The sequence below is a fragment of the Tupaia chinensis genome, unplaced genomic scaffold (genome assembly GCF_000334495.1).
Source record: "Tupaia chinensis unplaced genomic scaffold, TupChi_1.0 Scaffold143584_1, whole genome shotgun sequence".
In the NCBI taxonomy this organism is placed as follows: domain Eukaryota; kingdom Metazoa; phylum Chordata; class Mammalia; order Scandentia; family Tupaiidae; genus Tupaia; species Tupaia belangeri.
In genome coordinates, this window is record NW_006203430.1 from 9,521,382 (window position 1) to 9,547,521 (window position 26,140).

Consider the following 26,140-nt stretch of genomic DNA (forward strand, 5'->3'; position numbering starts at 1 on the left):
CAGGCCGGGTGAGGCCCTGCGTGTGCCCACACGGGCGGCAGTGGCCACTGAGGCAGCCAGATTCCCCCCCAGAGGTGCCAGGCCTGGCAGCAAGGCCTCTGGCAGGACAGCCCACGCTGGGAGCCAGTTCCCAGGCACTGCCAGGGAGGAGAGCTAGCCTGGCTTGGAGGCTGTTGCTATGGTTGAGGGAATTGGGCCGATGGAGGGGGCTCTGTAGAGTTGGGGCAGGCACCTAGAGGTGTTTTCTTATCCCCTGCACTGTCACACTTGACTCCCTGCACATGGAGGGAAGTGTGTGTGCTAGATCCTAGCTGTCTGCTGGCCAGACCTGTCCTAAGACCTAACCCTTTTCTGGGCCAGGCCCCAGCTCAGTAGGAGGCAATAGGCATGGAGACCACCCAGAGGCCATGCTCTGAGGGTGGGACGTGGCACCCTCCAACCTGGCATCAGGGAGGGTCCCTGGGGAACTCTGCTGGCTCATTCCAGGTCCCTGAACCTCAGAGCATTGGAAAACTCCCATAGAATCTCCCAGTGTAGAGGGTGCTGACCTGCTGGGCTGGTCAGAACAAGAGCTGGTACCGAGAACTTGGTCCCTGCTCACTCCCCTGCCTCCTGAAGTCCCAACCCTTGGGATGGAGCTGGGGCTGGAGTGGGGAGACGGGAGGAACGGGGCCTGCACTGCTGCACTTCTCTCCCGCATGGCTCAGGACCCACTCTCTTGCAGTGTCACGCTGAGTCCCCGCCAGGGCCTCCCAAGGATCCCACTAAAGGGCATCTTCCAGGGGGCAAAGGTGGTGCGAGGCCCCGACTGGGAGTGGGGCTCACAGGACGGTGAGTGGGGATAAGGGACTGGGGAGGTGGGAGCCAGCTAGGACTCAGCCTCCAAGCACAGTCTTAGCCTGCTGGCGGGGACACTGTCTCCCTCCCCAGGAGGGGAAGGGAGGCCAGGCCGTGTGGTGGACATCCGAGGCTGGGATGTGGAGACGGGACGGAGTGTGGCGAGCGTGACATGGGCGGATGGTACCACCAACGTGTACCGTGTGGGCCACAAGGGAAAAGTGGACCTCAAGTGTGTGGGTGAGGCGGCCGGCGGCTTCTACTACAAGGAGCACCTCCCGAGGCTTGGTACGAGGCTTGGTACGGGGCTGGCCCCACCGACACCAGCTGCCTTCCTGCCCTGGGTGGGCAGGGCCTGGTCTGTGAAGTCCGGGAGGAAAGCACTGCCTGAAGCTTGGCCTGCTGCCCTCCCCCAGGCAAACCGGCAGAGTTACAGCGCAGGGTGAGTGCTGACGGTCAGCCCTTCCAGCATGGGGACAAAGTCAAGTGTCTGCTGGACACAGACGTCCTGAGGGAGATGCAGGAAGGCCATGGTGGCTGGAACCCTAGGATGGCAGAGGAGAGCGGCCCTGCCTGCCGAGTCCATGTGCCCTCCCCTGTGGACCTCCAGCCCCCTCCTTCCCCAAGAGTTCAGCCCGGCCCAGCCACAGCCTCCATGACCCGCCACAGTTTATCGGACAGACGGGCACCGTGCACCGCATCACGGACCGCGGGGACGTGCGCGTGCAGTTCAACCAGGAGACCTGCTGGACCTTCCACCCTGGGGCTCTCACCAAGGTGCATGGGGGGCTGGGCTGAGCCCCATCATTCGCCTCTGCAACCTCCCCTCCATGTACCTGTTGGGCGAGTGGGATGGTCGCAGTGAGAGCTGTTTCGGAGGGAGGCAGAGGCAGAGAAGGAGGTGGCCGTGGGCTTTCCCACATGGGGTCAGGGAAGGCGGCAGGTCTGGACCAGGGGGCTAGTTAGTGTTGTGGTCTGGAGCTGGAAAGACTGGGACACTGGAAGACTTTGAATGTGAGAGATGGGGGGGTCCCGGGGCAGGTGATGTGTAGTGGATTTTCTACAGGCGAGGACACAGATGCTGGGGGAGAAATGGGCCCATAAAATGCCATTCTGGCCCAACCCCCTGACCCTAGGGCCCTGCCCTGCACTATTTTCTCTGTGGGCCTCTGCCATGCTGCCAGCTGCCCTGTCTCTGTACAGGCTCCACAGGGACAGGCTACCTTGGCCTTCACACCTCCCCAGAGTTGTCTCGTGTGGCCTGGGTGTCGCTTGACTCTCCCTGCACGTGGAAAGAAGTGTGTGTTCTAGATCCCAGCTGTTTGATGGCTGGCATGGGAACAGGGGCAGCTGTCTGGACTCTGCTGGCCAGACCTGCGATCTGGGGCCTCTCCAGGCTGCCTTGGTTACCGGTGGGCCTATCCAGCCAGACACCCCTGGTTGTGCCTTGGGGCAGGGGTCCAGTTCTGGCCTGCTTGTTCTGTGGAACTCAGTAGAGGGTGCCTTCCTGCTCACAACCTCGGCAGCCCTATGTGACTGGGGAGACCCCCTCACGTCCCTCTCTATTGCTCAGCACAACTCCTTCTGGGTGGGCGATGTGGTTCGTGTCATCGATGACCTGGACACAGTGAAGCGACTGCAGGCTGGGCATGGCGAGTGGACAGACGACATGGCCCCTGTGAGTGCCCCCGCCCTTGCCGCCTCTCTCACACCTGGGACGTGCTGTGACCTCACCTTTCCCCCTCAGGCTCTGGGCCACGTGGGGAAGGTGGTGAAGGTATTTGGAGATGGGAATTGGGCCGCGTTGGGAAGGTGGTGAAGGTATTTGGAGATGGGAATCTGCGTGTGGCAGTTGGTGGCCAGCGATGGACCTTCAGTCCTTCCTGCCTGGTGGCCTACCGGCCTGAGGAAGACGCCAACCTGGACGTGGCCGAGCGCGCCAGAGAGAACAAAAGTGCGGCAGAAAACTAGGTGCCAGTGGGAGGGGGGCTGCCTTGGGCCACCACTTACCACAGCCCTGCCCCCAGGCTCGCTCAGTGTGGCCTTGGACAAGCTTCGGGCCCAGAAGAGTGACCCAGAGCACCCAGGGCGGCTCGTGGTGGAGGTGGCACTGGGTACCATGGCTCGGGCTCTGGACCTACTGCGGAGGCACCCAGAGCAGGCAAGCTCCCGCCCTGCCTTCCTCCCCTTGGGCCAGCCTCGGATCAGGGCAGAGGGTCTGGATTTACTTGCTGGGTCTCCGAGCAGGTGGACACCAAGAACCAGGGCAGGACTGCCCTGCAGGTCGCTGCCTACTTGGGCCAGGTGGAGCTGGTGCGACTGCTGCTGCAAGCGAGGGCAGCCGTGGACCTGCCGGATGATGAGGGCAACACAGCACTGCACTATGCAGCCCTGGGGTGAGGCCCGGGCGGGGCCTGCGGGAGCTCTGTGGGCTGAGCCTCCTGATCCAGGCAGTGAACAGGGAGCTCCTTCTCCCCTGCTTCTCCCTTCAGGAACCAGCCTGAAGCAGCCCGGATGCTCCTGAGTGCAGGATGTGGGGTAGATGCCCTCAACAGCACCAGGAGCACAGCCCTGCATGTTGCTGTGCAGAGGGGCTTCTTGGAGGTGGTGAAGATCCTGTGTGAGCATGGCTGTGATGTCAACCTGCCTGTGAGTGCTGGTCCTTGGGTGCTCAGACCCTACCCCTGCGGTCAAGGAGGCAGCTTGACCCCAGAGGAACTGACCACCAAGTGATCACTGGCTCCCCCCACAGGATGCCCATGCTGACACACCCCTGCACTCTGCCATCTCAGCGGGTGCCGGTGCCAGTGGCATCGTTGAGATCCTCACGGAGGTGCCAGGCGTTGATGTCACCGCCACCAACAGCCAGGGCTTTACACTGCTGCACCATGCGTCCCTGAAGGGCCATGCACTGTGAGTGTGGGGTGGGCACACAGCTGGCAGCCAGCCTCCTGCTGTGCTGCTGGACCACCCTGGGGATGACCCCAGGTCCTGGACAGATCTCCCCGCTCCCACAGAGCTGTCAGGAAGATTCTGGCACGGGCGCGGCAGCTGGTGGACGCCAAGAAGGAGGACGGCTTCACAGCGCTGCACCTGGCCGCCCTCAACAACCACCGGGAGGTGGCTCAGATCCTCATCCGGGAGGTGTGGACAGGGTCCCTGGGTCATCTAGGGACCGGGGAGCTGGAGGTTTATTGGGATCCTTGGCTGAGCCTGTGCCTGTCCCCCACCCCCAGGGAAGCTGTGATGTGAATGTGCGCAACCGGAAACTCCAGTCCCCACTGCATTTGGCTGTGCACCAGGCCCACGTGGGGCTGGTGCCACTCCTAGTGGATGCTGGCTGCAGTGTCAACACGGAAGACGAGGAGGGGGACACAGCCCTGCATGTGGCACTGCAGCGTCATCAGCTGCTGCCCCTGGTGGCTGATGGGGCTGGGGGGGACCCAAGGCCCTTGCAGCTGCTGTCCAGGGTGAGGAAGTACGGAGCTGGATGCTGGAAAGGTGGTGTGGCCCCTGGCTGCAGGCTCCCAGCAGGGCCTGCGCGACTGTCCACCTTCCACCTATGGTGATGGCCTAGGGAACCAGGCTTTCTGGGGCTTGGGGAAAGCTTAGGAGACTGCACTGTTCAGATTCTCTATGACCCCTGCCACCCTATATTCTACACCTCTGATCAGCCTGGGAAAGTGGCGTGTGTGTGGGGGAGGGGGTAGTGTCTCAGAACTCAGTCCCATCTGCAGAGTCATGGAAAAGGGGTGCCTCTTTAGCTTTTCCCCTGACCTGAAGCCCCAGCCTCAGACAGGAAGGGGTGCCAGTTCCTGCTGTCCCAAGGCCTTGCTCTGCCTGGTGCCAGCAGAGGCATCCCTTATACCTGCTCCAGTGCCCACCCTCACTGGCCTATGTCCTGCCACGCAGCTGCAGGCCTCGGGCTTCCCTGGCAGCTCGGAACTGACAGTGGGTGCAGCGATCGCCTGCTTCCTGGCGCTAGAGGGTGCAGATGTGACCTATGCCAACCACCGTGGTAGGAGCCCGCTGGACCTGGCAGCTGAGGGCCGTGTGCTCAAGGCTCTCCAAGGCTGTGCTCAGCGCTTCCGGTGAGCACCTACCGTGGGGAAGAGGGCGTCTACATCCACAGAGCCCTTGTCAAAGCCTCCTCTTTCAATTACAGGGAGCGACAGGCAGGTGGTGGCGGGTGTGCGGCCCCAGGCCCCAGGCACGTGCTCAGCACCCCCAACACAGTGACAAACCTGCACGTGGCCCCAGCATCGGGGCCGGAGGCAGCCGAGTGCTTGGTGTGCTCTGAGCTGGCGCTGTTGGTATTGTTCTCACCCTGTCAGCACCGCACCGTGTGCGAAGGTGAGTAGGGTGTACCGAGAGTGAGGCCAGCACTGCCCTGCACAAATGCCCCACAGCCCAACTGTGTGCTCCCACACCTCCCACAGAATGTGCGCGCAGGATGAAGAAATGCATCAGGTGCCAGGTGGTCATTGGCAAGAAACTGCGCCCAGGTGGGTGAGACTGTGCGCCCCTTGCCCGCTTCCTTCTCTATGCTGGTAGCTCATAGCCCCCAACCGGGGTTCCTGGGACAGCCCTCTGCCTACAGTCACACTCTGCCCCCGGCTCCGCCCACAGCTCAAGTTCCGCCCTTCCTCCAGCCCCGCCCACAGCTCACCTCCTGTCCACCCTGTCCATCCCGTCCCCCCTGCAGACGGATCAGAGGTGGCGAGTGCAGCCCCGGCGCTCGGCGCACCGCGGCAGCTTGTAGAGGAGCTGCAGAGCCGGTACCGGCAGATGGAGGAGCGCATCACCTGCCCAATCTGCATCGACAGCCACATCCGCCTAGTGTTCCAGTGTGGTCACGGCGCGTGCGCGCCCTGCGGCGCTGCTCTCAGCGCCTGCCCCATCTGCCGCCAGCCCAGCAGCGACCGCATCCAGATCTTCGTGTGAGCCCACGACCCCCCCACCCCGCGCCCAACTGGGCCCGGCCCGCTGCGAGCCACGTCCCAGAACTGCCTCGCAAGCCCTCACTCTGTGTTTTATAAAAAGATTCACGGATTCTGCCGTTTGCTGCCTGCCTGGGGGTCCTGGGGCGTCCCGCCCCGGTGTGTGTGTGTGTGTGTGTGTGTGTCATACCTCCTCGTGGTTCCACCCGCACGCTACCCGCTTGTCCTAACTAAGCTCATGGGTCCAGATGTCAGATCAGACTCTGACCCCTAGGCTAGAACCATCCTTCAGGCTCAGGCAAGTCTACCTCCTGCAACCTTGGCCTTGGCCTGACAAAGAAGGGGGTCTGGGACCAAGTTGTCCTCTGACCCAGTCAAGTGGCCCTTCGCCACCCAGAAGGCACCTGTGTCTGCCCATGGGGCCCTTCCTGTGTCTTTCTCCCTCCTCTCTGTCCTTGAGGAGAGTTGTGGAGATTTGGACTGACCCAAGCAGGGCCCTGTTCTCCAGGGCTGTGGTGTCCTGGCCTGGCAGGGAGAGGGTAGGGGCCCTGGCAGGGTGCAAAGCTGTCGCGCTGGGTGAAAAGGGGACCTGAGGAGAGGGCAGGACACATGCAGGGTGGGGCAGGGGAGCTGGTGGGCTCCGGGAAGAGGGGGGTCCTTGTTCTACACTGGGTCTGCCAGCTGGTGCTTTCCAAGAACCACACTGTTCTACCCCCCTCCCCTCTCGTGGCTACTGGCCAGGTGCTTGGCCCTGATTCTGCTGGCCGGACTGCCACTTTCACTCTGAGCCCAAGACTGGCCTGAAGAACGGGGAGAAGCGGGACACCCGACCAGGACTGACTCGGAGCCTCCCGCCCCTTGGCCCAATTTCCCTCAGCTCCCCCAGCCCACCCACTCCACTGACGGCCCGCAGGTCCCAGAATCACTGTGCTGCAGCAACCAGGCGCTCTCGCCAACATCCCGCCTGGCTCGGCCCCCATCCGGCGCAGCTGCAGGCAGGGCAGTCTAGCCTTCTGGCCCCCGCGCGCCGGCCCCCACTTCCACCCCGCCCCCACGCCAAGAGCGAGCCAGACCTCCACGCCTGGCGCCTGGCTCTGCTTCTCTTTTTCCCGTTCCCAGAACCCCTTCTCCTCTCTGGGAGCTTAGTCCGGGATTCCTCCTCTACACCATAGAAGGTAGAGAAGTGCCTTCTCCTTGGGGTCCCTTCTGAGCCAAGGCCCACTCCTATGCTGGCCCATTACTGGCTCCCCGCGGGACTCCTGCAGGTCCGGTGCCTCCTGCACCCTCGGATCTTGACCCCTTCGGGGACCCTTCCATACTCACATGCTCCTCCTTCCCCTCGGCCGCCCCATCCTCACTGCCACGTCCCCTCATCACGGCATCCCCTCCCCTCTCGCGGGACACCGTCAGGCCGGCGTCGGCGAGGCATCCTGGCTGGGTAGGCTCAGCTCCAGGCCAGGATGGAGACTCCACTCCCGAGTCTACTCTGGGGTCTAGGGATTTCGGGGCTTTCCATCTGGGTAAAATCAAATGGGTCATTCAGCCATAGCCAGTTTGGAGACCCTGACAGTCCTTCCCTAAGCCTGAGTTTCTGGTGCCTGTCCCTCCCTTGGCTGCCCAGGGCCCTCTTTTCCCCCATCCAAGTGACCCCTCCCAAAAGGCGGTTCCAGGGTCACTGCTACGGACCCACGGGGCCACCGCGACCCTCAGCTGGAGACAGCGGGCTGCTCCCGACAACGGAAGAACCAGCTTGTTCCCTTCAGTGGCGGCCCAGCCCCCCACCCCTTGCAATCCCCCCCCACGGTGCTGTAACCCGAGCCGGCCCGTTGCCGCCTTCCCTCCCGCGCGCCTCGGCCGGGCCAGGCCGGGGCTCCGCACGCAGCCCAGGTCCCCGCGCCGCGCTGCCCCATGCGGCCCTGAGCCCAACAGCGAGTCCGCCATGGCCCGGAGGGCCTGCGTCCCCTTGGAGACGTCGGGGACGAGCGTTCAGGGCCGCCGGCTGGGAGCGGTGCTGGGCGCCCTGTGCCTTCTCCCCGCGCTGGTGTTGCTGGTCCGGACAGGGGCGCCCGCGGTGCCTGCCCAGAGCATAGCACAGGTGAGCAGCAGGCAAGACCAGGTGCATGGGGTCGGTTCCGAGTCTGTGGGTATGTGGGCCCGGACGGTGTCCGTGGCTCGTGGGGTGAGAGCTCTGTTTGTTCAGATGTAAGTTCCTTGGTCAGGCTTCTGGCTTTTGTGGCCAGCGTTCGGGGAGGTGGGAGGTGGTAGGTGGTGCATCTGAAGCCCAGTTCCATCTCCCACCCCGCCTGTTTTCAACACCTTTTTTCCTATGACATTGAGTAACTGACGCTCAGAGTAGAAAACCAGAAAATAGGAAACATCGGCACTACCCCTCCCCATTACTTTCCAAGTCCATTTTTCACACCACTTTTGGGGCTTGGTGTCATCCCCACTGCCTCCCCCCACACATTTTCTTCCATTGAAGGAAGACAGCACTGTCCCCGGACCCTTGGGAGTTCCCAGCACCTGGGTTTCCAGCCCACTGCCCCTGCTGGCCCCGCGCAGACGACGCTACACGCTGACCCCAGCCAGGCTGCGCTGGGACCACTTCAACCTCACCTACAGGTTTGACCTGGCCCTGGGATGGGGGCACAGCCGCCACTGGGCCGCCACCCCTAACCTTCACATTCATCCCAGGATCCTCTCCTTCCCTCGGAACCTGCTGAGTCCTCGTGAGACACGGAGGGGTCTGGCTGCTGCCTTCCGCATGTGGAGTGATGTCTCCCCCTTCAGCTTCCGCGAGGTGGCCCCTGAGCAGCCCAGTGACCTCCGGATAGGTGGGCGCCGTGCCCCTGCCCTGCCTGGCCCCATGGGCCGTCTCTCAGCCCTGTACTTTCCCCAGGCTTCTACCCGGTCAACCACACGGACTGTCTGGTCTCCACCCTGCACCACTGCTTTGATGGCCCCACGGGCGAGTTGGCCCATGCTTTCTTCCCTCCCCACGGTGGCATCCACTTTGACGACAGCGAGTATTGGGTCCTAGGCCCCACGCGCTACAGCTGGAAGAAAGGTGACCATCAGCCTGGTTTCCTGTGAGGCCTTCATTCTCTGCAGTGGAGTGGTGGGCTATAGCAGGTCTTTGGGGAGGAAGACAGGAGGGACTTTGGGTGTGGGTCCTGATGCCTATTTGGGGTCAAGCAGGCAAGGGAGGGGAGGCTATGGGAGCCCACAGGCCTGGGTTCCCACAGCCAGAGACTCTCTACCCTCCCCAACCCCCAACACCACTGGAGAGGGAGCTGGAGCTGCATTCCTGGGGGCCGAGCTCACTGCCCAGGCCCGGAACATTCTTATCTTCCCGAGGCTGAGCCTGTGGCTGAGCCTGTGGCTGCGGCAGCAGAGGGCGGTTCCACTGCTGCATCCAGCAGATGTTCTGGGCCTCAGGGAGGGGCTGGGCCAGGGGTCCCAGGCCCTGACCTGAGGGGCTTGTAGGCGTGTGGCTCACAGACCTGGTGCACGTGGCGGCCCATGAGATCGGCCACGCGCTGGGCCTGATGCACTCGCAGCATGGCCAGGCTCTCATGCACCTCAACGCCACACTGCGGGGCTGGAAGGCGCTGTCACAGGATGAGCTCTGGGGGCTGCACCGGCTCTATGGTGGGTACCCTTGGCAGGGTGGGTGGGCAGGCAGGCAGGGGACCCAGTGGGCCCTGAGCCAGGATACACTGCCCACAGGCTGCCTGGACCGACTGTTTGTGTGTTCATCCTGGGCACGGAGGGGCTTCTGCAAAACCCGTCAGAGGCTCATGAAGAGACTGTGTCCCAGCAGCTGTGACTTCTGCTATGGTGATGCCCAGGGTGGGGCCAGGCAGGGCAAAGTTTCCTGATCTGGGCCATGGTCTTGGCTGGGGGTAGCACTGATATGGCACTTTTACCCGCTTGGAGCAGAATTTCCCTTCCCTACGGTGGCTGCGACTCCACCACCTCCCCGGACCAAAACCAGGCTGGTACCAGAGGGCAGGAATGTGACTTTCCGCTGTGGCCAGAAGATCCTTCACAAGAAAGGCAAAGTGTAGTAAGTGACCAGTGCTGGCCAGGCATAAGCAAGGGCTGGGGCAGCCCAGGGTCTGGGGTGGGTCTCGGGCCACGGTTGTACCTGTAAGTGCCTCCCCTCCACAGCTGGTACAAGGATCAGGAGCCCCTGGAGTTCTCCTACCCTGGCTACCTGGCCCTGGGTGAGGCACAGCTGAGTATCATCGCCAATGCCGTCAATGAGGGCACCTACACATGCGTGGTGCGCCGGCGCCAGCATGTGCTCACCACTTACTCCTGGCGCATCCGTGTGAGAAGCTGAGCTTTCTCGGAGCCCTGCTGGACTGGGGAGGCCTGACTGATAAAGCACTTTCTCTCTGATGTCTCTGTACCCTTTCTTAAGAGGTCATCAGAGTGACAAAGGTGCTCTGTCTACCTGGTTACGGGGACCAAAACACTCCTTACTTTACCACCTAGTTCCTTGGGGTGAGGTTAGAGCCAGCAAAGACAGGGCAGGAAGGGCTTAGCCAACACTGGGAAAACACCAGCCAGGATAAGCCAAGGCCTAGTGCCAGCAGCTGAAACCTGGGTGAGCTGGGCAGAACTTGGGATCCCTGTCTAGAGTTTGCTTAGAGGTGGGGGAGGAAAGAAGGCTAGGCCTGGAAGGGAGGGGGCCAGTCAGGGCAGAAGTGAGTTGCCTGGTGGGTGCGAGCACACCTTTCTTCTGCCTGCTGCCACCACCCTGCTCAGTCAGGTCAGAAGTAGGAGGCCCAGGAAGCTGGCAAGAGTCTGGTCCACGTGGGGTCAGAGGCTATAGAGCTGAGCACTGCCCTTCCTCATCCTCAGAGCCTGGATGGCCTATGGGTCTCCTCCCAGCATACCCATGAGAACCAACTTAGAACCAACTTAGCTCAAAGAACATACCAGAGCTCCCCTCCAAGAGTATTTTTCTACATTTAAAATCTATAACCATCTCATGTATAAAAACCTGCCATGGCTGCAGCTGTCCACACATCTGGGTCTGAGAAACCTGGGCAGGGTGGAGGGGAGGGAAAAAAGGCCTGTGTGGAAGGGGTGGTCTGGATGCCTCAGCTGAGGGGTAGGAAGTTCTTATTCATCCACATGCACAAACAGGTCTCCAGTCCCAAAGATGAAAAAAAAGAAAAATCCCATAGCTTTACCCCCAAATCACAGCCTGGCCTGTTGGGCCCATTCACACTAGGCACCTCCCCACACTGGGCAAGTCAAATATAGCTGAAAACATACTCTCTCTCCCTCCACAACAAGGAAAATGTGATTTAATTCTATAAATTTACAAACCAAAAATATAAAAACAAAACATGGAAAACCGAGTAAGATGAGGAGTTCCAAGATGTGAGCCCCTCGATCCATAGTAGCTCTAGCCCCAGCAACCTGGTCTACGGCGGGGCAGGACCTGGATGCTCTCTGTGCTCAGAACTTGAGGCTGAAGCCGGGGCCTGCAGCTGAGGCCCCCTGGTTGGTGGTGGTGAGGTGGAAGCCGGTCTCCTTCAGGTCATCGTCACCCTGGGAACGAGTCAGGCACCATAAGGATCCTGCCCTAGCCAGTCCCAACCATGGGGAGTCCCACAAACGGCCCTCACCAGCTGGCTGTAGCCCAGGCCACCCTCTGGGGGCCGTGGGCTGGTGCCTCGTTTCACTCTTTGTTGCTCACTCTTGGCTGGCCATGTGGGGAACATCGAGGGGTCAATGGGAAGGGGTGTCTCACGGAAATACTCATGCTTGAGGCCATCTTCTGCGTTGATCCTCCTCCCAGGGAAGTAGGTCAGAAACCTGGAGAGAAAAAGGGCATCTGGTGCATACCAAGTGGGTGGCTGCCACAGGGCCTGGAGCTGAGCCCGAGTTGGCTAGGCAATGGGGGAGGTCTTGACTGCTCCAGAAAGCCTCCAGAGGCTGCAGATGTGGTAACGCTCTATCTGCCCAGGGCTGTCTTAGACTTACTTGTTCATGAGATCAAAGCCCTGGTCTGACAGCAAGGCCCCAAAGCGCTTGCGCAGGTTGTTGTAAGGATACTCGCTGAAGGTCATTTTCTTGACTGCCGGGAGGTCATTGTAGCCAGGCCAGATTTTCTCACTAGGGGTCCCCAGGTCCTGAAAGACAGGTTGTCTAAAACGGTCATGCCCTGTACTTCCCCCAGGCTTCTACCCAGTCAACCACACAGACCATCTGGTCTCCACCCTGCACCAGGAACCTGTACATGGATGCATGGTGCCAATGTTCACATTACAAAGAAGATCCAAGAGGCCATGCTGTGGTGGAGACCTATCTCCAGCCCAACCTCACACACACACACACACACACACACACACACACACACAGCCCCACCTATTCCTTGTGGCTCCTGCACAAACTCAGCAGGTCACACACAGGAGGAGCCCCATGTTCACAGAGGGACCATCATGGCCAAGCTCCCAGACCCACCTTAAACACTTTGTTGATCTGATCAATTTCTGACTTCCCAGGGAACAGAGGCTTCTGAGTCAGCAGTTCCCCAAAGATGCAGCCTACTGACCACATGTCCACAGCTGTGGAGTATTCCTAGGAGTCCAGGAGGCATAGGTCAGTGGGGATAGCTGGGCTGCACCCCCAATATTAGGTCATGTGTCTGTACAATGCTGCCCTAGGGGAAGGAAAGGCTCTCAGGACCCCTCAGGACTCACCTTAGCACCCAAAAGCAGCTCTGGGGCACGGTACCAGAGAGTCACCACGACTGGGGTATAGGCCTTCAGGGGGGACCCGTACTCTCGAGCCAGCCCAAAGTCACCTACCTGCAAGAACAGATGGATAGGCTACAGATGCCATCCAAACCATTTGGGGCGAGACACCCTCCAACAGGGCTCACCTTGAGAATGCCAGCATGGCTCAGTAGCAGGTTGGAAGTCTTGAGGTCTCGGTGCAGGATCCAGTTGTCATGCAGGTGCTTCACTCCCCGCAGCAGCTGGATCATCAGGGTCTTCACCTCTCCTAGGACAGAGATATGGTCAGATGCACGCCTCTTCCCCCTAGTGAGTTCTCACAGGCCCCGACATAGGGTTTGAGTTCCTCAAGGTTATTTACTTGCCTCCTGCTCAGGGGATGGCTGCAGACCAGTGCTGCTTGTGCACACACAGTGGTCACCAGGGCCACTACAAGGACACTGCTCCTGCTTTTGTCCCACAAGCCCCCAGAAACATGGTCAGAAGGTGGACTGCTGAGCCGACACCCTCACATCAAAAGCAGATCTGTGCGTGCAGTATACCTGGCAGAAAGGGCTGCTTCATCGTCTCCATTAGGCTCTTGAGGTCGTGTTCTACATAATTCATCACAATGTAGATCTTATCCATGTTGCTGCCCACGACAATTTCCTAGGATACGAACAGCAGGTGTTAGGCTCTCACGCCCCACCAGCAGGTTCTCTCGGGAGCCTGAAAGATGGGTGCAGATGCGCAACAACAGTGAAAACCTACGATTACAGTTGTGGAGGCCCATGTTTATTTTTGTGCTGCCTGTGAACAGGGAAGAGCACAAATCGCCTAATTCCAGGGTGACATGGAACCTTCGCAAGGGACAGGCCTTCCCCCATGGCAAGCAGGTTGGGCATAGGGGATGGGCCTTACTCTGACTGTTACAATGTTGGGGTGCTGGGCCTTGAGGATGGTGTTGATCTCCCTCAGTGATGTGATGGGAAAACCCTCCTTTTCCTTCTCCATTTTCAACCGCTTCAAAGCCACAATTTCATCTGTAAAATAAATAATTTAAAAACAGGTGGTGATACGACATTCTCATGCAAACAGATTAACGTGTTTAATGGGAACTTTAGCTTTTGCTTACTGAGCATGTGTAAGAGATCTTGCCTTAGCTGATGGTGTACATATTAGCACCAGGAAGAAAAGCCTCGCCTTGTGGGCTTGTAGAAGCTTAAGGAACGTTCTCCCATACACTCACATTTGCCTACCACGAACTCAAGGAGGCACATCTCCATGTCCAACCTCCTCCTATCTCAGCATCAGCTACTCAGCCCAATGGCTACCAGGGGAGTCCACACCTATGCCAGGGCCTCATTCAAGACTGATGTTGCCAAGACAGACACCAGGCAAACATGCACATCAGAACCATATAGTTCACTGACCAGACTTCCCTTTAAAGTAGCCCTGGTCTCATTATTCCCCTGTGGGGTATGGCACCTGCTGTCACATTTGGGTAATGGAGCCCCAGGGCCAGGCTGACTTCCGGCTTCCAGAGAGGCTCAGGGTCCACCCCCAAACACCTGCTCAGGTGTGTGTTACCCATGAGTAATAGCTTGTGACAGGCCTGGGAGGGGCTGGAGAGATAGATCCAAGGAGTCAGATGGATGTGAATCCAAGGTAACAACCTTGTACTGACAGTGCTCAGGGTGAGGTCAGAGTACAGCAGCCAGGAGCATGGATGGCCAGAGCTCAGTCCTCAGCTTGTAGCTCACTGACCCTGCCCTGGGAAGATGGTGTAACATCCCTACAGAGGGAGCCTCTGCATAGGAGCTTGTGCCCAGGAAAGGCTGCCATTGGTAGAACACTCCAAGGCAGGGTGTGCACTCGTGCACAGGGTGCACTCCACTAACCACTGCTCCTGAGGTGGCTCTTTTCTGCCCGAGGACAGGCCAGGCTCTCAGGACTACCCAGTGCCATCTCCCAAACTCCTTTCTGAGACTGGGGACATACCCACCTGTTTTCTTGTCTTTTGCCCTGTAGACCACCCCATATGTGCCCTCCTCGATCCTGTTCAGGCACTGGAACTCCTCCACACTCCGGCAGCCCTGGGATGAGATACCAGTGTAATCAGCCACATCGTTCCAAGTGGTACTTCCATTCATGCCCACACCAAATTATGTGCAGAATAGGTGCACAGCAAAACTGCCTGAGAACACCCTCAGGAAGGCAGTGTGTGCGTGTGGTGGCAGGACCAGGAAAAACTTTCTGAGACTATGTGAACGAGACTATGTGCCACTTTATTACCAAATAAAACCAGCATGAACAAAAGCCCATCCCAAGAGTTTGTCCCTCAAACTAGGCATGTCCCTTGACTGTCGTACTAAGATGATACCCTCAGTGCCCCAGACACCATACAAGTATGTGCACTACAGGGTTGGTGTTCAGGCCAGATGCCATCCCTTCAGTGTGGCACGTGGCCAGGATCCCACGAAGCATGGGAGTAGTCAACAGGGGTGGCTGTATCTGCCAGAATTTTCCAACTGGGGCACCAAAAAGACCAGGATTCTTGGTGGTGTTTCAGGCCCCTTCCCATACATATCCTCTTGAACACCCCCTTCCACAACCCTACCAGTAACATCCTTCATGTAGAGAAGGATCGCAGTCACACGGACCCCACAGACTCCTGTGGCCACACTCTGACTTCTGTATAGCGGCAGGTGATGACTAGGCCCTGGTGCCCACCTAACCCACCCATCCAGGGGTGGAGGGGATGCACACAACCTGCAGAGGACCTGGCCCGGGGATGGAGGGCAGCTACCCATCAGCTGAGGCAGTAGCAGCAGAGAGAGTAGAGTAACTCCCCCAGCACCCAGGCTGTTGCCATCTGCGTTGTGGAGCAGCCTTTTCCACTGAGTATGAGAATACAGGGGACCAGTGCCATGAATGGTCAGCCTGACCTTCACTGCATGAGCAGACCCAGAAGCAGCACCCTCAGGGCATAGACAGCAAGGCCAGGGGACCAGACTGACCTCAGTCCCCTGTCCTGGCTATAATGGGTGAGGGAAGGGCAGGGATGGGAAAGGAGGAGCCTGACCTGCAGGGCCGGCAGGTACTTGGGCAGCTCCTGCTTGAGCTCGATGGGAGACAAGGCTGGGGAGTCAGGCACGTAGTCTCCTTCGGTGAGGGCGCTGCTCTGAGGGGTCCCCTCACCCACTTCTTCCTCCCCTTCTTCGCTTTCCCCAGAATCTCGGTCAAATCGTGACTCTGGAACTTTAAAGTTAAACCTAATTATGGAACCAGGAATAAGCAAGTGTTGCAAACCCTCCCCTAGCCTGGGAAGGATACTGAGTGTAGGGCAGTACTGCTGGAATGTCTCTTCCAGTGTGTCCCCCCCCCCACCAAAAACAAAACAAAACAAGAAAACAAAAACAAAGGACACTGAGGATTCTGAGTTCTGGTAAGCCCAAGGATACTGAGATCCAAGGACAAGTGCAGGTACCACATGCAGGGGGCCTGCTTAGAACTTGGTTTGCCATGCCGAGAACACAGCCTTGCTGCTAAGGGTCACATCAGGCCTCCCCGTCAAGTAATGGCTCATGCCACCAGACTCAGGAGTTGCTCTGCTGAGGACTGGACGTGGGTGCATTTCCCAGTCTCCTCAGCATCCAAATCACAGCAGGTCTCACAAAGATGCCATTGAGCTAAAACTGCTCCTTGTGGGCCAGCAGGTGGCACAGTGGTTAAGGGTTAAGGTGCTGGACCACACATGGCCAACTGTATAGTTTGAGTCCTGGACCTAGACACTTGAAAAACACTCTGAGCACATGGGCATGCATGTTCAAAATACTAAGAGAATGAAGGAGAGAAGGGGCTATGGTGTGGCCATACCTGCCAGGGGGTGATTTCTCACTATCTCTACCACTGTCTCTCTCCAGTGAGTGCATGTACCCTCTAAGAACAAAACAAAAAACAGGTGCTGGCAGGTGGAGCAGATGGCATGGCGGTTAAGGCACTGGATTTCCACATGTCCAACCACAGTCTGAGTCCCAGACCTGGCAGCTTGCTTTCTCATTCCCATAACCCTCTGTCTCTCTGGTCAAATTCAAAAATAATAATAACAGGACCAGCCGTTAGTGTTATGGCTATGTTGCTGGACTCCTATGTAGTTGACCACAGTTTGAGTCCTGGACCCGGTGGCTTAAACTCATGCCGGGCGTGTGTGCGCCCAGGATCCTGAGAGGAGAATGGAGAAGGGATTGCGGTGTGGCCATCTCCCCTGGGGGGTGATTTCTCGTTTTCTATCTCTGTCTCTCTCTCTCTGTCTGGCGAGCGCATGCGCCCTATAGCAAAAACCTCTCCAATAAAAAAAAAAAACTAATAATACTTAAAAACAAAAACAAAAAAACTAAAAGAAAAAAAAACTTACACACACAAAACAAACAAACAAACGGCTCCTTGCTGAATGTTGGTCCTCAGTGTAAGCCCAGGGGCCAAGTGGCCAGGTGTGGTCCTTGAGTTCGAGACTGCTGGCCTCAGGCCCTAGACACTGACAAGACTGAACGTCACTGTAGCTTCTGGGAAAATTACAAGTTCCTGGTGCACTATAAACTCAAATGATGGCCTATCTCAACAGGGAGGGCTACACAGTCATACAGATATCACATTTAAGGACAGATGAAGCAAAAGTGAACTATCGCAGGGAGGCCTCTTACCAACCAGGATGTGGTTCTCACTCTCTCGCTCTTCATCCTCACTCATTTCTTCCTCACTCACTTCTTCTGCAAAAGAAAACAGGCATCTGGGCTGGCCCCATGGCCTAGGGATTAAGGGAGCTGCATCCCTCATGGCTGACTATGGTTCGAATCCTGGCCCCAGTGGCCTGAAAAACACACTGAGTACGTATGTGTGTGAACTCCAAATCCATATGGAATGGAGAGATGGCAGTGAAGAGACTGGTGTGGCTGTGCCCCACTGGGGCTGTTCTCTCCCCTCTCTCACTGGCTAAGAGAGCACGTATACCCTCTGGCCATTAGAAAAGAAGAGAAGAGAAGAGAAGAGAAGAGAAGAGAAGAGAAGAGAAGAGAAGAGAAAAAGTGAGGGGAGGGGAGGAAAAAAAGAGGGGAGAAGAGAAGGGGGGATGGGAGGAGAGGAGAGGAGAAGAGGGGAGAGGAGAGGAGGAGGCATCCACTCAGATCAGCGTGGGCTGAACACTGGTCTGGGAACTGCCAAACCTTCTACAAGCAGCACCAGGATCAGTTTTAACCAATGGAGGGCAAGTGTTCCAAAATGGAAATGTTTTCATACTAGACTTCAAACTGTTTGTTCACATCTTTTTTTTGGAGAGATTTTTGCTATAGGATGTGTGTGCTCACCAGAAAGACAGAGAGAGACAGAGAGACAGAAAGTAAGAAATCACCCCCCGGGGTGGATAGCCATGCCGCAATCCCTTCTCCTCCATGCTCCTCTCTGGATCTTGGGCATGCACACACATGTGCCTGGCATGAGTTTAAGTCACTGGGTCCGGGACTCGAACAGCGTTCGACTACATGGGAGTCCAGCGACATAGCCATTATGCAAACTGCTGGTTCCTGTTCACAGGTCTTAAGCACTCTAAATACATAATGTCTTTACTATGAGGTTAAACCACCGTGAGCCACACTTTCCTTATGAGCCATGCTCTCCTTACCAGCCGACTGTTCTGATGCCTCCTCGGAGTTGCTCCCTGTCTCCTCCTCCTCTTCCTCCTCCTCCTCCTCCTCCTCCTCCTCTGATTCTTCACTGGTGCTCCCCTCCTCTTCCTCCTCCTCCTCTTCTTCCTCCTCCTCTTCAGAACCTGACCCTGACTCCGCTGAGAGAAGAAAGTAGAATCAGAAGGTAAACTCTGGCCTTCCCTGGTCGTGGCAGTAAAGGCCTCAGCCAGGTGAGTGCACTACCTGACGAGGACTCGGCTGAGCTGGTTTTCCTCTCGCTGTCGCTGATATCCTGTAAGTCGGACAGCAGGTCTCTCTCTTCCATCTTCTCTTCTTTCACTTATGAAACAAACCAGCGAAGTTGAACTTGGGGAAATGTTTTTAAATAAATAGATACCACAACCCCAAAATTAGATAATACCTTTCACGTAATAATTAACTTCTCTTTCTATGAAAACAGCTCATCCACATACTTCTAACTGGAAAAGCAACTTCTATAAGGACCAGTAACAAATGCTTCAGCTGACAGACACACGACCTCCCTCAACGCAAACAATAACAGCCCTTCTCATAACACGAGAGTGCTGTCGCCAGCTTATCACTGCATTGTGAAATTACTTAGCTGGTTTTTCCTTATATCGGTTTTATAAACTGTTACAGAAGCCCTAAAAGGGCTAAAAAGTTTCCCCAGCAAAGACTCACACTATGTTGGTCTCCAAGCAGATGCTGGCCTGACCTCACCTGGTTTCCGGCCGTCTCCTAGCTCAAACCGCTCCCGTGGCGGCCGCAGTGGACTGCGACTCCAGTGGCTTGCTTTCACCTTATCACCATAGTCCTCTCTCAGTGTTCGGTGATGAGCAGAAACTAGGGCACACACAGGATAGAGTGGAGCTGGTACACCCACACCTGGGCAGACACATCCATGGGGGCAAATGAGGTGCTAACATGCTGTGAGCTGACCTCAAAAACCTAGGTAGACCTTCTAGGTAGACTGATCTCCACTGGTCAAAAGGGGGAGGGAGAAGATTATGGGAAGACAGTGGAGTTGGAAGCCCCAGGAATCAATCTCTTAGTCTAGAAAACACGGTACTGGCAGACTCTGATGTAACTACTTTGGAACTCTGGAGTCTAACTTCCAAAGGAAGGCTTGAACAGTAATCTGAGATAGGTTGCACATAGGTTGCTGGACCCAGGATGAGAACAATCCTGACCTCTGAACTTCAGGGATCTGCACTCTGACTGCTATTTCTGATCATCACAGAGGTGCAAAGAGGCCAGCGGCTGCTAATGCTGCACTCCTCTCTCTAGCTAGGGTGACTTCAGGGGATTTAACGAATTAGTGCGCCTTTTCTCTTCATTTTTCTCTTTTCCCTTTTTAGAAGCCAGACATTTAAAGATAAGGACATTCAAAACCAACTGCATATATTGACGAAATGATGAAGTGAGCACACATGCCCAGATAAAGGCCCAAGCTCAGAAAAAATATTAAAAGACCTTAGGTTTACACCTCAGCTGATTCTCAGCACAGACGGCCCAGTAAGTAGTAAGAAACCAATTTCCAGAGTTACCACAGTATTAGATACAAATGTCCAATTAAAAAAAAAAAAATCACAAGACACACGAAGAAACTGGAAAGTGTGTTCCATTCACAGAAAAAAATATACCAAAAGAAACTGTCCCTGAAAAAGACCTGATGGTAGAGCGGGGTATGGTGGCACATGCCTATAATCCCAATTACTCAGGAGGCTGAGGCAGGAGGATCATGAGTTCGAGGCCAGCCTGGGCAACATGGTGAGACCTTGTCTCTAAAAAAAAGAAAAAGAAAAAAGACCCGATGGCAGATCTTCTAGACGAAGACTTTAAAATAACTGTCTAAAAGATGCTCAATGAACTAAAAGACTACATGGAGACAGTCAAGATGATAATGTATGAACAAAATGGAAACATAAAGAGAAAACCTAGGGACCAGCAGTTAGCTGGTCATTGAACTCCCATGTAGTCAACCATGGTTCGAGTCCTGAACCCGGTGGTTTAAACTCACACCAGGCTCGTGTGCGTGCATGCCCAAGATCCTGAGAGGAGAATGGAGAAGGAATTATGGCATGGCCATCCCCCTGGGTGGTGATTTCTCGCTTTCTGTCTCTGTCTCTCATACTGGCGAGTGCATGCGCCCTGTAGCAAAAACCTCTCTTAAAAAAAACCCCAAAAAACCAAAAACCCTAAAAAGAAACCAAAAAGAAATTCTAGAGCTGAAAATTACAATAACTACAATAAAACATTCTCTAGAGGGACCAGAAGTTAGCGTAATGGCTATGTCACTGGACTCCCAAGTAGTCGACCGCAATTCGAATCCCGGACCCGGTGGCTTAAACTCATGCCAGGTGCGTGTGCATGCGTGCCCAGGATCCCAAGAAGTGAAAGGAGGAGAAGGGATTGAGGAGTGACCATCCTCCCTGGGGATGATTTCTCGCTCTCTATCTCTCTGTCTCTGTCTGTCTGGCAAGTGCGCGCGCCCTATAGCAAAAACCTCTCAAAAAGAAAAAAAATTCTCTATAGGGAATCAAAGGCAGATTTAAGCAAGTAGAAAAAAGAATCAATGGACTTAAAAACAGGACAATGGAAATGACTGAGTATAAGGAACATGAACAAAAGGCTGGAGAGGGACCAGCAGATAGTGTATCGGTGATGTCACTGGACTCCCACACGGTCAACTGCAGTTCAAGTCCAGGACCAGGGGCTTAAGACTCACACTGGGCGCATGTGCCAAAAATCCTGAGAGAATGGAGGAGAAGGGATTGAGGCATGGCCACCACTCCTGAGGGTGATTTCTCACTTTTTCTGTCTCTCTGGCAACCGCATGTGCCCTATAGCAAAAATCTCTCTCTCTCTCTTTTTTAAATAATTATTTTATTTATTCATTCATTTATTTTAATTTGACCAGAGAGTGAGAGAGAGAGAGAGAAAGAGAGAGCGAGCGAGCGCGCAGTAAAGTGAGAAAGCAAGCCATCAGGTCCAGGACTTGAACCGTGGTCAGCCACATGGGAGTTTCCAGCACCTTAACCACCATGCCACCTGCAGATCCCTGCAAAAATCTCTCTTAAAAAAAACAAAACAAAACTGGAGAACGGGGAACAGAGCTTAAAGGACCTACAGAACACCATCAAACAGATCAATCAAGGCATGGTGGAGCCTGACAAGACAAAAAAAGAGGCAAGAAAATGTATTTATACACATACACATATGTATGTGTGCGTGTATATATATACATATATATATATATATAAAATGTGTGCATGAGTACGTATATATGTGTGTGTGTGTATATATATAAATTTTCTTTAGTTTGTTATAGGGCATAAGTGTTCATCAAAGAGACACGTGGGTGTGGGTGGGGAGTAAGAAAGCACATCCCACACTCTCACAAGGGGGAGGGCCATGTTGCAATCCCCTCTCCTATGGTCTCCACTTGGGATTTTGGGCACATACATGTGCCAAGCTGCTGGGCCTGGAACTCAAACTGCACAGCCATGTAGGACTAAGCCACTTTAACACAACCATACCAGTGGCTGGCCTGGCAAGAAAATAAATAATTGCTAACAACTTGCCACATACGATGAAAAACATGACTACAAATACTCAAGAGATTAGCAGCAGCAGCACAGTATTAATGCGATGTTCCAGGATACTGGGCCCGCATGGCAATGTCCTAAGTTCATGTCCATAGGTCTCCTTGTATGTGCTGTGCAAATGTGCACCCACGATCCAGGCTGGCTAAGGCCAGGGGTGGGTGACTGCACGAAGACCCTGTTGGGGATACTCTTCTCTCCTTTACTCGCTCATGGAGGAAAGACAGAAACTTACACCACAAAAAAGAATGAGGGCCAGCCAATAGTGTGGTGGTTAAAGTGGCTGGATCCCATATGACCAGTTGCACAGTTAGTCTTTGACACAGCAGTTTGAGGAACAGATTGGGCGTGTGTGTATGCATACCCAGAATCCTGAAAGGAGATTGGAGAAGGGATTATGGTATCAACTTCCTCTCTGGGGAGCGCTTTCTCACTCTCCCCCTTCTGTCTCTCAGATGAGTACACATGCCCTACAGCAAATTTAAAAAAAAAAAAAGGAAAATTCTGATACCTTCTACAACATGGATGGGCCTAGAGAAGTCTGTGCTTAGAATAATTCAAGACATAGAAGGACACACAAAGTGTGACTTTACTGTTATGCCCAGGGCTCAGCACGGCACCCAGGACTGAGCCCTCTACACCCAGACAGGCTGGCTGCATCTATATAAGATATGCTAGCCTTAGAATCACAAGTCACCCCACTCAGGAACAGCCTAGAGGAGGCCCCAAACAGAAGCCAGTTGGTCCATCCATACCTTCCCTTCGGGCCTCACGCTCTTTGCGTCGTTCCTCAGCCCTCCGCTCCCGCTCCTTCTGTTCCCGCTGCTCTTTCTGCTGTTCCCGCAGCTTGCGCTCTCGCTCCCGCTTCCTCTCTAACTGCTCCAAGCGGTCCCTATAAGAAGCACGTGTCATTTTGTTGCCCTCAACAAAGTTTTTTTCATCTCGTGTTTTTTGTTGAAATGTCTTCGTAAAATTTTCAATCTATAAAGGGCTTTTCAGGGACCAGCAGGTGGCATGGTGGTTAAGGCACTGGACACTCCCCAATGGGTGACTGTGGTACGAGTCCCGGACCTGGTAGTTTGCGTTCTCACTTTACCTCTCTCTATTTGTGTCTCTCTCTGGTCAAATTAAAATAAATGAATGGAAAATAAATAAATAAATAAATGTACTTTAAAAAGGGCTTTTTAAAAGCAGAAGATGGCACCAGCCTAGTAGTGCAGTGGTTAAACATTGTGTAGAGGAAATCAGAGCTCAATGTTTGAGTCCCATGCCTGGCAGCTTAAAAAACACATGGGTGGGACCAGCAGGTGGCATAGTGGTTGAGGCAGTGGACTTCACACATGGCCGACCGTGGTGTGAGTCCTGGATCTGGAAGCTTGCTTTCTCGCTTTCCCTCTCTGCCTCTGTGACTCTCTGTGGTGAGCACATGTGAAAAAAAAAAAATCAATAAAACAAATAATTCTTTTTTGAGAGGTTTGTTTGTTTGTTTTGCTATCGGGCACATGTGCTCGCCAGAAAGACAGAGACAGACAGAAAATGAGAATTCGCCCTGCCGGGGGGATGGCCACGCCACAATCCCTTCTCCTCCATTCTCCTCTAGGTATCTTGGGCATACATGCACATGTGCCTGGCATGAATTTAAGTCAACAAGTCCAGGACTTGAACCACGGTGAGTCACATGGTAGTCCAGTGACATAGCCATTATGCCAACTGCTGGTCCAATAATTCTTTTTTTTGAGAGGTTTTAGCTACAGGACGTGTGCGCTCGCTGGAAAGACAGAGAGAGACAGAGAGAAAGCGAGAAATCACCCCCCAGTGGAGATGGCCATGCCGCAATCCCTTCTCCTCCATTCTCCTCTTGGGATCTTGGGCATGCGCACACACACGCGCCCAGTCTGAGTTTAAGCCACTGGGTCTGGGACTCGAACCGCGGTTGACTATGTGGAGTCCAGCAACATAGCCATTACGCTAACTGCTGGTCCCCAATAATTATTTTTTAAATAAATTAAAAAAAAACTTATTTATCATGATTATTCGTATTTTTAATTTGACCAGAGAAAGAGAGAAAGTGAGAAAGCAAGCCACTAGGTCAAGGACATGAATCTTGGTTAGCCGTGTAGGAATCCAGCACTTTTAACCACGATGCCACCTGCCGGCCCCTAAAATAATTAATTATTTTAAAACAAACACACACCTGTTTAGAGCCTGGCAGGTGGCATGGAAGTTAAGGCGCTGTACTCCCACATGGTCATCTGTGGTTAGAATTCCAGACCTGGTGGCTCGCATTCTCACTTTCTCTCGCTCTCTGATAAGCACATGTACCCTATAGCAAATTAAAAAATAAAAATTAAATAATTCTTAAAAAGAACAAAACAAAAAACACCTGGGCATGCACATGTATACCCAGGATCTGGACAGGATGAACTAGAGGAAGAAGGATTAGCTACATGATCAGGCCCTGTAAGGGGGGTGGTGGGTGCTGTCTTTCTCCCCGTCCCATGCTTAAACACACACGCTGGCGTACATAAAATTAAAAAAATAAAACTAAAGCAGAAAGTATATGTACATACTATCTTAGAGCCACAGAAGAATAACATCAAGTATTGACAAAGTGAGGTAGTTATCTGTTAGAAACAAGAAAATTTCAGTTTTCTGCACATTTGTTTACTAGCTCTACCAAAACACATCAAGAATTCCCCTAAGGGGTACCAGCAGTTAGCGTAATGGCTATGTCGCTGGACTCCCACACAGTCAACTGTGGTTCGCGTCCTGGACCTGGTGGCTTAAAACTCACGCCGGGCGCGTGTGCGTGCGTGCCCAAGATCCTGAGAGAAGAAGGGATTGCGGTGTGACCATCCCCCATGGAGGGTGATTTCTCGCTTTCTGTCTCTCTGTCTCTCTCTGTCTGTCTGGCGAGCGCACGCGCCCTATAGTGAAAAACCTCTCAAAAAATAAAAAAATAAAAAAAATAAAATTAGAGACACAATTCCCCTAAGTATGTATGGTAACTCAATTTAAATCCAAATTCGTCATGAGATCAATTTCCATAAACTACAAGAGGGTAGAAAAGGCTGCTGGTAAGTGGGGGTGGGGGCTGAGACTGAGACTCATGCCCTAGACGAGGTGCTGCCCCCCCTCAATGGAGTATCTAGAACATGGATACCATGTGGGCCTGACTAAGACAGGAGGGCAGTGGGCAAGCTGCTTGGAAATAAGGAATAGTAACTACAGTATGTGTGGCTGGCTGCAACACAAAGTGGCCTAGTAGTTAAAACTGATCATTTAATCGTTTTTAAAGTATTATTATTTTTTTTATAATTTTACTTATTATTATTTTCCAGTTTGATTAGAGAGAAAGTGAGAAAGCAAGCCACCAGGTCTGAGACTTGAACCATGGTTGGCCATGTAGGTGTCCAGCACCTTTAACCATCATGCCACCTACCGGCTGCCATTTAATCAATTTTTATTTTCCTACAAATACAATCTGAAAAACTAATATATCTATCTATCTATATACATGCATACATACACACATATATTAAAAGTTTTATTGGGACCAGCAGTTAGTATAATGGCTATGTCGTTGGACTCCCATGTAGTTGACCGCTGTTCGTGTCCTGGACCCGGTGGCTTAAAACTCACGCCGGGCGCGTGTGCGTGCGTGCCCCAAGATCCCGACAGGAGAATGGAGGAGAAGGGACTGCGGCATGACCAACCCCCCTGGGGGGTGATTTCTCACTCTCTGTCTCTCTGTCTCTCTCTGTCTGTCTGGCGAGCGCACACACCCTATAGCAAAAACCTCTAAAAAAAAAAGTTTTATTATGTCTAGCATTTGACCACAGAAAGAGAGAGGGAGAGTAAGAAAGCAAGCCACCAGGTCCAGTACTAGGACAAACTATGGTCGGCCATGTGGGAGTCCAGCGCCTCAACCACCGTGCCACCTGCCGGTCCCTAACTCATGTTTTTAAAAAGTGTCATTATAAAGAGAAATAAACATATGTAAAAATGGTGGAAAAAGGACGAGGCCTATAGTCTGGGTGATAGTGCCATGCCAATATTTATCTACATCAGGGGCCAGTGGGTGGTGTGGTGGTTAAGGCACTGGAATTACCACATGGCTGACTGCGGTTTAAGTCCCAGACCTGGTGGCTTGCTTTCTCATTCTCCCTCTCTCTGTCTGGTAAAACTCGTGTGTGTCTGTGTGTAAAAACAAACAAACAAACAAAAAACAAACAAACAAACAAACAAAAAACAACCAAATAAATAAATAATTCTTAAAAAAAAAAAATGATCGGGCCCAGTAGTAAGCGTAATGG

At 54.2% G+C, this 26,140-nt stretch overlaps 3 protein-coding genes across 18 annotated transcripts in view; 2 read left to right on the forward strand and 1 right to left on the reverse strand.

Annotated features, from left to right (window-relative positions):
- MIB2 (MIB E3 ubiquitin protein ligase 2) overlaps window positions 1-5,892 on the forward strand; it is a 16,838-nt gene extending 10,946 nt beyond the window's left edge. For 4 of the 8 annotated variants that reach the window (XM_027766507.1, XM_027766512.1, XM_027766508.1 and 1 more), the window contains 16 exons: window positions 725-831; window positions 931-1,125; window positions 1,254-1,396; window positions 1,507-1,614; window positions 2,411-2,515; window positions 2,629-2,791; window positions 2,865-2,998; window positions 3,085-3,233; window positions 3,330-3,486; window positions 3,590-3,750; window positions 3,855-3,981; window positions 4,074-4,307; window positions 4,750-4,928; window positions 5,003-5,190; window positions 5,277-5,342; window positions 5,543-5,892. In XM_027766507.1, coding sequence (XP_027622308.1) covers window positions 725-831; window positions 931-1,125; window positions 1,254-1,396; window positions 1,507-1,614; window positions 2,411-2,515; window positions 2,629-2,791; window positions 2,865-2,998; window positions 3,085-3,233; window positions 3,330-3,486; window positions 3,590-3,750; window positions 3,855-3,981; window positions 4,074-4,307; window positions 4,750-4,928; window positions 5,003-5,190; window positions 5,277-5,342; window positions 5,543-5,781 — 2,455 coding nt within the window. In that variant the 3' untranslated portion in view covers window positions 5,782-5,892. Of the gene's footprint in view, window positions 1-724; window positions 832-930; window positions 1,126-1,253; window positions 1,397-1,506; window positions 1,615-2,410; window positions 2,516-2,584; window positions 2,589-2,628; window positions 2,792-2,864; window positions 2,999-3,084; window positions 3,234-3,329; window positions 3,487-3,589; window positions 3,751-3,854; window positions 3,982-4,073; window positions 4,308-4,749; window positions 4,929-5,002; window positions 5,191-5,276; window positions 5,343-5,542 lie in introns of all 8 variants that reach the window. The other 4 variants (XM_014582369.2, XM_027766510.1, XM_027766514.1 and 1 more) reach the window with 4 other exon arrangements.
- Window positions 5,893-6,892: 1,000 nt separating this feature from the next.
- Window positions 6,893-10,184, forward strand: MMP23B (matrix metallopeptidase 23B). Of its 2 annotated transcripts, XM_006164121.3 has the most exons (9): window positions 6,893-6,952; window positions 7,438-7,872; window positions 8,260-8,399; window positions 8,472-8,611; window positions 8,677-8,844; window positions 9,264-9,428; window positions 9,507-9,617; window positions 9,720-9,846; window positions 9,951-10,184. In XM_006164121.3, the coding sequence occupies exons 2-9, from the start codon at window positions 7,717-7,719 to the stop codon at window positions 10,123-10,125; spliced, it is 1,182 nt and encodes a 393-aa protein (XP_006164183.1). In that variant the 5' UTR covers window positions 6,893-6,952; window positions 7,438-7,716; the 3' UTR covers window positions 10,126-10,184. The 2 variants fall into 2 exon arrangements, with proteins under 2 accessions (XP_006164183.1, XP_027622283.1); XM_027766482.1 differs by lacking the exon at window positions 6,893-6,952 and having other exon boundaries at window positions 7,223-7,872.
- Window positions 10,185-11,073: 889 nt separating this feature from the next.
- Window positions 11,074-26,140, reverse strand: part of CDK11B (cyclin dependent kinase 11B) — a 34,132-nt gene continuing 19,065 nt past the window's right edge. For 4 of the 8 annotated variants that reach the window (XM_006164125.3, XM_006164123.3, XM_014582327.2 and 1 more), the window contains exons 6-20: window positions 22,580-22,716; window positions 18,940-19,062; window positions 18,442-18,537; window positions 18,195-18,356; window positions 17,221-17,286; window positions 15,603-15,778; window positions 14,523-14,613; window positions 13,439-13,560; window positions 13,081-13,186; window positions 12,685-12,806; window positions 12,503-12,610; window positions 12,264-12,380; window positions 11,784-11,932; window positions 11,426-11,615; window positions 11,074-11,348 (exon numbers count right to left, since the gene is read on the reverse strand). In XM_006164125.3, the coding sequence (XP_006164187.1) occupies window positions 11,256-11,348; window positions 11,426-11,615; window positions 11,784-11,932; window positions 12,264-12,380; window positions 12,503-12,610; window positions 12,685-12,806; window positions 13,081-13,186; window positions 13,439-13,560; window positions 14,523-14,613; window positions 15,603-15,778; window positions 17,221-17,286; window positions 18,195-18,356; window positions 18,442-18,537; window positions 18,940-19,062; window positions 22,580-22,716 (1,858 nt within the window). In that variant the 3' untranslated portion in view covers window positions 11,074-11,255. The remainder of the gene's footprint in view (window positions 11,349-11,425; window positions 11,616-11,783; window positions 11,933-12,263; window positions 12,381-12,502; window positions 12,611-12,684; window positions 12,807-13,080; window positions 13,187-13,438; window positions 13,561-14,522; window positions 14,614-15,602; window positions 15,779-17,220; window positions 17,287-18,194; window positions 18,357-18,441; window positions 18,538-18,939; window positions 19,063-22,579; window positions 22,717-26,140) is intronic. The other 4 variants (XM_006164124.3, XM_027766481.1, XM_014582329.2 and 1 more) reach the window with 4 other exon arrangements.